Source organism: Solea senegalensis, linkage group LG7 (genome assembly GCF_019176455.1).
Source record: "Solea senegalensis isolate Sse05_10M linkage group LG7, IFAPA_SoseM_1, whole genome shotgun sequence".
Lineage (NCBI taxonomy): Eukaryota > Metazoa > Chordata > Actinopteri > Pleuronectiformes > Soleidae > Solea > Solea senegalensis.
The window spans coordinates 4,664,888-4,676,931 of record NC_058027.1 but is presented as its reverse complement, the minus strand read 5'-3'; the positions used below and the strand labels follow the sequence as shown (position 1 = coordinate 4,676,931).

Sequence of the window (12,044 nt, the reverse complement as noted above, 5' to 3'; positions counted from 1 at the left end):
TTTTTCAAAAGGTCCGCATGAAGTTCAACAAAGGATTTATCAATGCCATGGATGGAAGTGGAAGGCTGCTTTTAGCCTTTAACAATGCAAGTACCACGAAGCTACAACACTAATTCTAATACTAACACACGACCAAAAGTGAAAAACATTTTGAGGTGTTATTCTATATGTACTTTTCTTTTCTGGACCCTTATGCTGCTGTAACAAGTGAATTTCCCCAATAAATGTAATCTAATCCAATAAAAATTTATTATTAACTATCAGGAAGAGCACATTTGCTTGTCTAACGTTGCTTTTATAACTCCAGAGACCTGGCAGCAGTGTGTCTCTGCTGTCTGGTGGACAGTCCAGGATTCAGAGGACTGGAACTGCCCAACACGATGTCGGTCTGCCAACTGTCTGCTCCCCTCAGCTCCCGGACAAAGCTGCTGATCATGATGGACGGTGCTCGTCCCCAGCTTCAGACGTCAGGAATGCAGGAGGTGAAAAAAAGACATTTGCACAATGCCGACAGTGAGGGTTCAGGTTCAGTGTGGATCAGAAATGAACTTTACAATCTTTGAAGGTTGGGAGTCAAAGGGTGGACAGTAATTTCAGATACAGAAGGATAGAGAGATACTGTACATTAATGATATATATATATATATATATATATATATATATATATATATATATATACATATATACACACACATATATGTTGCACATTATGCTATGTGCTATCTGTTAAAATATGCATGTCATTTCAAAGTTATATATTAAAGTTCATGCTAAATGCTTTTTTATGTGTGATATGCGATCTTATATCACGTGTCATATTAAGTGAAATGTTATTGCACATATTTGATGTTGTGCACGTTATTTTGTTACATTACGTGTTTTCATGTGTCTCCACAGACGTTCCTCAAGCGATAGAAGCTCAATCCCATCAGCCATTGCAACCTGCCACTGTAAAAGCCACAGATTCGTTGGAAGAACTGGCTCCAAAATCCCCCACAGAAGAAAAAGACAAGTACCGCACACACACACGCAGCCCCTTATCATAACCTTAACTATTACAACGAGTTAAGGTTGTAATAGTTAAGGTTAGTTAATAATAGTTAAGCATTTATTACAAGTGCCTAAACCCTAAAAACATGTCTTACCCCTGAAAAAGTTTAGCCCTTAAAAGTTGTGGGGCCCAGACAAATAATTGTACCCACAAAGCTAGGTTTGTATGTTTTTGTGGACCTCACAAAGATATAAACACATGTACACGCACACACACAAACAGACACTCTGGAGAGGGTCAGTTTGCACTCAGTGGTGGTCTCATATTGTTACCGCCCCAAGGCAGAGTCCAGCTCCATCAATGATGCAAAACTACCTGTGGGACAGATTCCTCATATGTCATCACCTCCCTGCACTGTCAGCTTACACACACACACACACACACACACACACACGCGCACGTGCACACGGGTTCTTCTTAGGACACTGCGTTGACATCCATTCATTTGAATGGATGAGCAAAACATTTCAATTCAAGTCTTAGCTCTAAACTTCACCAGCTCCTCTGAAAATGAACTTCTCATTTGGATCAGGTTTTGGTCTCCATGAGGACTACTGGTCCTGAGAAAGGTTAGCATTTATACCAGAAATGCTCCTAAAGAGGTAACAAAAATGTCCCTACTTCCTTATAGTTAGAGTCTTAACAGAGAATGGGACAGATTGTGATCAGAAGAGCAGAGATGTCACGCCGTCATCTTCTACATTGTCCTTTAAGATCCTTTTCACCAGCAGGTGTTAGCTGATATTCTGTGTCACATTAGCCGTCTGTTATAATGTACTCTGAAACCATTAGAGCCCCTTGCCCCCTTACATCAGGGGTGTCAAACTCAAATGACCACAGTTCCCTGACCTCACTTTTGAGGTCAGCTCATTTACGCAAACGGTTTGAATCCGCAAAAACTTTTCACCTTTGATGCGTCTAATACAAATTGACGCGCTCGGACGAGTTCGCTCATTTATGCGACCGGAAAGCCACGGATATAATAATAAAAAAATATAATATAAAAATTTGTGCCAGGAGCCGCTTCTGCTACTGCCATTCGCGGCTTGGGCCCGAACAAGCTTATTTATATTATGTTACTGAATGTTGCATGTAATACATTTAATAATGTGATAATTATGACTGAATGTCTTATTATTTTTGTTATAAAAACATTGCTAGCAAACATATTATATTATATTATATCACCTCGCTGGCAGCTGTGCCTCAGCTACACACTGTGTTTAAAAGTAGGTGAGGTTGTGGGCATGTTTTTATAATATGATATTAAGTGGGGGGCCACATGTAATCGATTGGGGGGCCGCATATGGTCCGCGGGCTGCCAGTTTGACACCTCTGGTATACATGGTGCAATAAAAACAAAAAAAGGGCTCTGCAAAGGCTGCCAAGCTTCCATATCTGGAGCCAACATCTAATCATATTGGACCGTGACCTGTGACCTACATTACCGAAAGAATTTTTTATCAACATTTGTATTTAACCTTTGAATTATGCAGCTCACAGACAAACACCAGCAAGAACACGACCGCCTTGGCAGAGTTCAAATACCCTTTTGTGTTGACATGTATATGGGTGTTTTTAATTTAAACAATCCAAATGGTACAGTGTAAGCTGTAAGAAAACGGTGTCTCTGTTCCTCCAGACACACGACCTTCGTCTCATCAACAGAGGTCGTTCCAAAGCAGGAGAAACCATGTGCGGATGTAACCTGCTCTGACCACAAACGAGCTGGACAGGTGAGGAGCAGTAATGGATATTATATATCTTGAAATGACATGTCAATGAAATGTTTTGAGTGTGTGATCGTATAGGGTGTAAGATGCCTCTCTGCATTCCGTGTCTCGAGCCAATCATAACATATTTGAAGTCCCTGGTTTGCTTCAGTCTCCAGCAAATTAACCCAGAACCACAACTGCAGGAATGTCGTGATCTTCACCATCCCATAAACATGGCCGACATTTGGGGAAAAAATATGTCATCATGCAAATTTGTCTTTAATTTTGTCATTAATTTCTAAATGATGATCAATATTATCACTGTTTTTTATTATAAGGCCTATCAGCTTCTACATGTAGCTGTCAATGCACTAAATCCTGCATAAACCTAGTGCACTTTTATTATATTATATTTACTCCCATGAAATGATTGTACAATATGACCGATTCCCTTTTCTGCTGCAATAAACAGTCTTTAACACATTTATTAGATCACCACCCAAAGCCACAGCTGCTCTAAATGAACAGCATTGGGAAATATCAAAATACTTTTTTATGTTTCTGTAGAGTAGAAGCTCTTTAACCGAAATTATATTATTATTTCTTGATTAAGACTTTTAAAATATTCATGTTTTCACACACACACACGTGTGTATATATATATATATATATATATATATATACATATACATATACATATATATATATATATATATATATATATACACACATATACACATATACATACATGTATACACATACATACATATACACACATACATATAGAGCTTTTTAACTTTTATACCTCTAAGCATGTGTGCCGTCTAAATTCCGTTGTACTTGTGCCATCAATTAATCAATGCTTATATTTTAACCCCAAATAAACATGAAACCTCGCCCCACTACAGGAGCTGTGCTACCTGTGCATGCAGCGGGCCCGCAGAAATGTTCCAGTGTACCTGAGGGAGCAGCAACAGGCTGAGGAGAAAGCTCAGGATAAACTCTTACTGTTCAGAGAACAGCAGAGAGACAAGCAGCGCATGGAGGAGGAACAGGTTTGTGTGACATTAAGAATCGAGGTACATGCACGTTGACAAGCCAAAGTGACTCACTGTTTCCTAAACATCAAAATGATGATGTTCTCAAATGTCTTATTTTGTCCACAAACGATACAACTTATCATCCATCCATCTTCTCCCTCATCTTCCACTTTATCCTCCACATGTGGAGCTGTGCCAATCTCAGCTGACATAGGGTAAAAGGAGGGGTACACGGGGGTCGCTAGTCTATCACAGGACCACATATAGAAAGAAACAACCATCCACTCTTACAGTCAATTTAGAGTGTCCAATTTACCTAATCCCCATATTGCATGTTTTTGGATTATGGAGGAAGCCAGCCAACCCAGAGAAAACCCACGCACACACGGGGAGTACATGCAAACTCCATGCAGAAAGACCCGTGTTCCGACCCAGGTGTTCTTGCTGCAAAGGCAAGAGTGCTAACCACTACACCAACCATGTGTCCCCCAACAAAACTGATCAGTTTCATTAATTTTGTTGTTACATGGAGCAAAGAAAACCAGAAAATATTCACATATAAGAAGTTGACAACTTCAAAACAAAACAAAAAAAACACTCAAACCAATCAAATTGATCAACAAAATGTTGACAAATTATTATTATTACTTTTTTTTATATATATATACATATATATATATACAAATGATTTTTTAAATCCATGAATTGATTCATCAGTGCAGCTCCAGTGAGATTTTATCCCTAGAGAACACATGTGCTTACATTAAACAGCAAACCATTCAGCTCATCAATCAAAAAAGTATCAGGAATATTCACCTTAATAGTAGGACTATGAAAACGATGAATTATGAGGATGTTGAAAGTATTAATTCCACAGAACCAGAAAAAGAAGAAGGATCAAATGAAAACCAAAAATGAAAATAATAAAGTCGGTAACAAAAAGAAAAAAATCTCAATAATCAAGTTCCAAGGAAGTGGCCATCATACTAATTTCCATGGTAGTGTAGGACACTTTGGAAATTTGTTGGTATTTTTGCCAATATTACATAAGAAAATGGTACTTTTTTCCGTCACCTCTCCTTTTCCCAAACACATCAGGGAGCTATGATGGTCTTCATTTGCTTCCTTTAAAACGCATACTTTGACTGGTTTGTCCATTCTACTACTGTAGAATGGACCTCCATCTTGGCATTGCAAGATGGAGGCCTCAATAAAGCAAGGCCCTTGCATAAAGTACATATAAAAGGATAAAGGTTACAGAAATCAAATGATTTCATTACACAAATCTACACATCATACTTATGGGTAGGGTATTCAAATTCTGACAACAAATCCTCCCTGATGTTACACCCTGAGCCTTTAAGTTATTTACTGTACTGTAGCCCTCCTTTTCTGTCACAATCCTTTTCAATAACCGATGATGATATTTTTGGTGTTTTCATTTGACAGGCAAGGAGGAGTGAGCAACGTGAGCACGCAAAACAGGTCGCTACGTTCAACCTACAGATCTCAGAGAAGAAAGAGAAGATTTGTCTTTTCCCTGTGAGTGGAGCCTGCAGTGCGGCATAGTTCAATGTATCAACATCTGCCATGAATCACACTTTCATTGATTTCTGCCAGAAAATATAAACCAGACCTGACCTGCGTGCAAAGTTTCAAGTCTCAAAAATGACTGGAAAGCCATGTATATAATAATAGTAATAATGAAAATAATCTGATGGATAACAATAGGTTCCTCGCACAAATGTGTGCCTGGAGCCGTGTCGGCCCCTATTTGGGCCCTAATTCGGGCAAATATTGGGGTGACAGTGAGGTTTGGCTAGAGCATTACTTAAAAAATGGACAGTTTTAATTGCTAACGCTAATGCCTCCTACTGACTTCGATATCAGCAGAAATCCAAACAAGGCCAGCCAGTCGAGGACCGCCTAAATCGTACAACATATACTGGGCACCTGACCTGACCAATATTCAAAACTGCAACCTGATTGGACCAATAACTACTTCGGATCTTTAAATCACACCTCATTTTCCTTGTGTAAGTGGTTTCTTGAATCTCTGTGTCTTCCCTGGGCTGCTTAGACCACATTTATCTTCCCGGCTCGGCCTCTCACTCCTGCCAAGAGGATCCAACAGCAGCGTTATATGAAAGATCTCCAGAGCCAGATGGAGAGTCGACAGCAGCACGAGGCTCTGGACCAGCAGCGGCGTCTTCTCAAGGAGCATCTAGACCAGGTCCAGCTGGTCCAGGAGTGAGTCTCCAGCAATGACACACACAATGGCACTGGCAATTTGAAATAATCATCTGCTGTACACACTGTGTTTTATTGGCTATAAACTGTAAATATGTGTGTTTTAGGATCGCTGTGAAGAAGGCTCAGCAGCTCCAGCAGAAATATGAGAGAACTAAACATTACAAGAGGGCACTGGACACCCAGGCAAGGACCAAATATGTTTTAAAGTATTTTTTTAAACGGTTTCACTTTTTTGTGCAAAACCAACAAACCAACCAACACTCTAAGGAGTCCATCAGTCAGCCAACCAACTAGTCAGTCAAACATCCAACCAACAAGTCACGAAAACAACCAATCCACAACCAACCAATTCATCAATCAGCCAACCGACCAACTAGTCAGTCAAACATCCAACCAACAAGTCACGAAAACAACCAATCCACAACCAACCAATTCATCAATCAGCTAACAGACCAACTAGTCAGTCAAACATCCAACCAACAAGTCACTGAAACAGCCAACGACAACCAACCAATTCACCAGTCAGCCAACCGACCAACTAGTTAGTCAAATATCCAAACAAGTCACTAAAACAACCAACTCATCAATCAGCCAATCGACCAACTAGCCAGTCAAACATCCAACCAACAAGTCACGAAAATAACCAGTCCACAACTAACCAAATCATTGATAAGCAAACCGATCAACTAGTCACTAAAACATCCAACCAAGTCACTAAAACAGCCAACCGACAACCAACCAATTCACCGGTCAGTCAGCCAACCAACTAGTCCGTCAAACATCCAACCAACAAGTCACTAAAACAACCAACCAGTTCAGGTAGCCAACCAACCGACTAGTCAGTCAAACATCCAACAAACTGCTGGACTGGTTGGTTGACAAACCAAATAATCAATCAAATAACCAACCAGCCAACAACCAGTCCATCAGTTAGCCAACCAACCCACTAGTCAGTCAAACAACCAACTAACCTACCTACCAAGCAATGAAATATAGTGTTATGAATAATTCAGGTTTCAAAACCAACTGCTTCTGTTAGACTAACAATCGACAAACGAAATTACAAAAGGTTACAAAAGTTACCAAATGTTTGAATAAAATATTGGTTATTGTGAATACGTGGTCAATGCAATTATTTACCTTGGTGATTAATGGAGTTTTCAGTAGGATTTAGTTTATAGAGAGATTCTGTTCCTCTCTGTACTTTTCAGAGAGGAAGCAGAATCTCAACACTGAAATAAAATCAGGGATTTCCAAATGCGGGGTTCAGGATAAGGAAGGTCATAGTTCAAAGGAAGGTAGTAGGGAGGCAACCGCCCATCCTGCCTGCCAAGGACACGAGTGCAGACAGACACATGTATGAAACATGTCACACAAGCAAAAGTTCAAAGACATCAATAATCTGGCTCAATTACGGCTCATGTTTTCTGTCGTAAAAATATATTAAGTTTGACATTATCATAATAAATAGTGTTTTTTTTTTCTTGATTATTTTGCACCTGAAGGAAGGAGAGTTGCAAACCTTTTCTATAAATTAATTAATTACCAATGTGGAAGCCTGATTCAATTCAAAAAGAGGTATAAAGAAGGGATTTTCATAAAGCACAAGGAGGAAGAAGGAAGCCCATAATCAGATTATAAAATGGAATAAATAAAAAAAGACATACATTTTTAGAGAAAATGCATATAGTATATAAAGAAATGAAGGAATGGACTGATAAATTAGATTAACAGTTAATTAAAAGAAAGTAATTTAACAAGCACAAGGATTATTCTTGATATTGGGTTACAGAAAAACTCTCCTCTGTAAAATTTTAGGAATATCTTGTAATTTTTCTCTCAGTATTTCTCAAAACAAAATCAATGATGTATGTAAAGGCAATACAGATATGTCACTTCTGAATAAGCTGTCCAAAACAGGGTCTACACATGTTCATGACTTCTTCATGAAATGAGAAATAAGTGTGTTGTGTCTTGTAGGTGAAGGAAAGGAAGCACACAGACCCTCCAGAGTGCCAGACTAACAACTCTGGGTTCCCTCGCTGTCAGACTGCAGTCAGTAACACAGAGAGCCGAGAGCTGGCACAGAAGGTAACCCTCACTTTTTATAGCCTTAGAATAAGTCTTTTATATACTGTATATGGCAATGGCCTTGAACGGCGGAGGCTGCATGTAGCACGACCCACAAGGACCAAGGAAACAAGGAAATGGCAGAGGAGTCGTCCGTCTGTTGCAATCTACAGTCTCACCATTAGATGTCACCAATTCTTACAAACTGGTCCTTTAAGAGCTTTGTCATGTTATATGCAAGCATGCTAAATCGTGGAAGCAATCAGTAAACTGTATTAAAAAATAAATAAAATATTGTCAATCTTACATTCTGTGCCCTGCGAAGTAAATACTAATACAGTTCGGATAAATGTGAACTAAAAAGTATCTCAATTTTATACCTCCTACTTAGTAGCTACTTAGCTTATCATTTCTACCTTTGTCTTTTTAGTAACTTGTCTACTGCAGTGAACTCTTACGATGTCATTTATTATCTTGCAGCTCTTCCGTGTAAATTTCAGTGCTGCCACTCAGAGGAAAGGGGAAGAACTGCACAACCGCCAGGCACAACTAGAGAAAGAAAGACAAATGCTGAAATACAACAAAACTGAGTGAGTTAATGCGGGTGGGGAACACACAATCACACAGGGAAGTTGAAATATTTGTGTTCACTATACAGACTAATACTGGACCGTATGAATCACTCTGAGAGGAGACGGGACATCAGTAAGACACTAGAGGACGAGTGGAGACGCAGCGCGAAGATGAAACATCAACGTGAGGAGGAGGAGAGAAGCTTCCTGAGGTGTGTGCAGCGTTTATGTTCACTGTGGATGGTTGAGTTAGCTTAGCAGAGGCTAACGGAACAGGCACAGCAACAAGTGTTCTGGGGTTCCACAATATTTGTCCCTATATTCGTCCCCATAACCTAACATAAAGCTACTTTGCCATATATGAATAAATCAGATGCCACATTTAATCACACATACACAAACAATGACATTGCTACTGATATTCTACATATAGCACAGACTATCTATAATATGCAGTACCTTCAGAAACTAATGTTTTTTGTTTTTTTAATAAAAGTTGCTATCTGCACCTTTAAGCTACACAAAGCAAATGGTCACCCTCTGCAGGTCCATCACTTAAGGCCCTTGTATACTTCTGCACGTCGCCTACCGCGGACTCTGGTATCCTCGCGTGTCAGGATGCGGTAGTATCCCACTTCACCAACGGGGGGCGGTACAAGTCTGGACGCAGGGAATAGACCAAAGAAGAAGAGAGCAACGTTACAGTTCCCTCGGATACTTCGGGGTTTGAGCGGCTCAAAGCTGAAAGGCCCGTCGGGCAGGGGAGTCGGGGTGTCAGCAGGTTCGAGGGTTGCCAGGTTGAGCCTCGGATGACTATCCTTGGCGACTACTTCTGTTGTCGAAATGTTTTTTTCTGCTTGGCGAGCGGGGCTTAATACTTCAATTCAGTTTGTGCACGCGCTCTCCAACACGCTCTTTGCACACGGTTCCAAAATCTGGGCTGCGCGCGTTGGGTCCACATAGAATGAGCCCTTTACCTTTCAGTGTGTCCTTAGTTCATAATTTCTCTTTCAACAAAAGGATTTTATCTTCTACATTAAGCTTCATTAAATCATGATACTTACAAGACTGATTGCTTTTAAACCTGAGATGATTCACCTTGTTGCTGACATGCCTTGATCATTATTCTCTGACAGTACATCACTTATCTGTCCCTCTGTCTCCCTGTGGTCAGGTCTGCTGGTCACCTCCTGGTAGATCAGCTTGTACAGTATAAGCGCTGCCGCCAGTGTAAGAGGAGGACCTCGAACTTTGGAGAGACCAACCTCTGGAAGGACTCTGGCTCACAGTTTATGGTTTGACGACCAGTGTTGCCTGCTGCAGGACTTCACTTTTTAGATGACGACAAACCTCACTGTGCAACACGGATCTGATAATCCTTATGCTTAAGCTGCAGCGTGTACTCTGCCTCTCTTCGGCCGTTGTTTACAGACATAAACACTTAATCACTTCCTGTGTGCAGCATGAGAATCTAAAGATCTAAACACGGCTAATCTGGGAAACGCTGAGATACTGGTGTGGAGCTAATAGGCTTACTTGACCTTGGTGAGCTCATTTGACAATGGTTTGAATTTAAAAGATATCTGTGTAAAAGTTATGTACCGCATTTTTATCGTAGGCTGTGATACACAGAACATGAAATAAAGAAGTATTTGTGATACTGTGAGAGAATTTTCCCTTGTCAGAAGAGCGTGACAGCTGCTATCTTTGGTGATCTCTTCTGAATTTTAACGGGAGATTTCATCTTGTTGCTTTCTTATGTGAGTTTTGAGAGTGATATATAACGTGGGTCATTCAGTTTGGTTCCACGGACTACAGTGTGTTATTGTGAGACTTGATGTGTCTTGATATGCATTTTCAAGGGTGCTCACACCGACACATTTGGCAACACGCTGTGAACTAAGTAACCGTGTCTTCTTCTTTCATCTGCTCCAGATTAAGGGTCATTTTCCATCTCCATTTGTCCCCACTTTGCTCTACACATTGTTGATTCAGCATAGATATTATGACACTGATACCCTTAGTAGCCGGGTTACTATTAATTCCCACATGGTATGTGTTTTTTCAACAGCGTGTGAAATGTCGGCAGTTCTAGCAGCACCACAATGAGGCTAGAATTGAAGCCAATGAGGCTTTTTCAGAAATGAGCTGAAAAAGGTTTTCATTTCTTAGCTATTAACTCGCTCACCAAACACTGCCTGCACATGAAAGCGACTTATTGGAAATCCAACAAAGAGCCTGGACTTGATCCTCCCACCTCAGTCTGTCAATATTTAAGCTGTAATATCAGTTGGAGACAAGCTGGGAAAGGCCAACTACAAAGAATCCAAAGTTTCTATGTGCATAATTGCTTTGAAATACAAAATTCATTCTTCAATATTTACTTTAGGCAAGGGCCTGGCTTTACAGGGGCCACCATGTTTCTGCAGCAGCCAAAAAAGGGACAAACTAGTCAAAGTGTGAGTTCCACTTTTTGAATCGAAAGCATACAATGCAAACAAAGGGTTTCGCCATCAAATTCTTACAATCTGCAGTCTCACCATTAGATGCCACTAATTCTCACACCCATGACCTTAAAGTACTTTTTTTAAAAATGGCATACACCCAGTTCAATTAAGAATACAGAACGCAGCCGTCTCCCTCCCTGAAGCCACTCAAGAGATTTATGGTGTCTTTCCATCAACCAAATATGAGTTTAACAACGTGTATAATAATTGTATTATATTTTTGCTGTCCCCGCGTCTCCATTGCTACGTCACACAGGACTCGCAGTGAATCCGACGACCAAATAAAAGTTGGGTTTTATTCAAAATACAGCACAAATAACACTATGAATCCACCCGACTGGAGCAAATGGAATGGAAAAGTAAGCAAAAATCAAACATGATAAGGATGAAAGAAAGAATGAAGCAAGGGTTCATTCAACGGGGAGTTTCTATAGATGATAAATGTTGTGTTATGCAATATTCTGGCAGATTTCCCATTTCCCCTGTGAAGCCTGAACTCTCTTGATGAACTCATGGAGGCATTTGAGAGTCTCTGTGCCGAAACAGATGCACAATAAAGTTCTGGTTAATTCATTCATGATAACTGACAGATCATGTGTAGGGACAAAGAAGTGTGTGTTGTTGGGGTGTGTAAATGCTTGGTCGTACAGAGACATGTCTCCCTCATACAGTGTCCTCAAAGTGTGAAAATGACCTGAAATGTGAGCAACAGTCATATCGGCACCACAGTGCAAGTTTCAGGGGAAATTTTTTATTGTGTGCAAGTGAGAGAGTGTGCGTGCGTGTGTGTGTGCGCACGCGAACGACCCACTCCTGCAGAGTCATGTGGTTTGTTT

General features: G+C 40.3%; 2 protein-coding genes across 3 annotated transcripts in view; one reads left to right on the top strand and one right to left on the bottom strand.

Moving 5' to 3' along the window:
- Positions 1 to 10,359, top strand: part of LOC122772758 (coiled-coil domain-containing protein 81-like) — an 11,531-nt gene extending 1,172 nt beyond the window's left edge. For both annotated transcript variants that reach the window (XM_044031010.1, XM_044031011.1), the window contains 12 exons: positions 12 to 86; positions 308 to 482; positions 898 to 1,012; positions 2,694 to 2,787; positions 3,675 to 3,821; positions 5,256 to 5,348; positions 5,887 to 6,056; positions 6,164 to 6,242; positions 8,040 to 8,150; positions 8,610 to 8,719; positions 8,788 to 8,913; positions 9,876 to 10,359. In XM_044031010.1, coding sequence (XP_043886945.1) covers positions 12 to 86; positions 308 to 482; positions 898 to 1,012; positions 2,694 to 2,787; positions 3,675 to 3,821; positions 5,256 to 5,348; positions 5,887 to 6,056; positions 6,164 to 6,242; positions 8,040 to 8,150; positions 8,610 to 8,719; positions 8,788 to 8,913; positions 9,876 to 10,002 — 1,422 coding nt within the window. In that variant the 3' untranslated portion in view covers positions 10,003 to 10,359. The remainder of the gene's footprint in view (positions 1 to 11; positions 87 to 307; positions 483 to 897; positions 1,013 to 2,693; positions 2,788 to 3,674; positions 3,822 to 5,255; positions 5,349 to 5,886; positions 6,057 to 6,163; positions 6,243 to 8,039; positions 8,151 to 8,609; positions 8,720 to 8,787; positions 8,914 to 9,875) is intronic.
- The window catches only part of LOC122772762 (interleukin-1 receptor accessory protein-like), a 30,758-nt gene that overhangs the window by 5,833 nt on the left and 12,881 nt on the right, over positions 1 to 12,044 (bottom strand). The gene's annotated exons all lie outside the window — the stretch shown is intronic.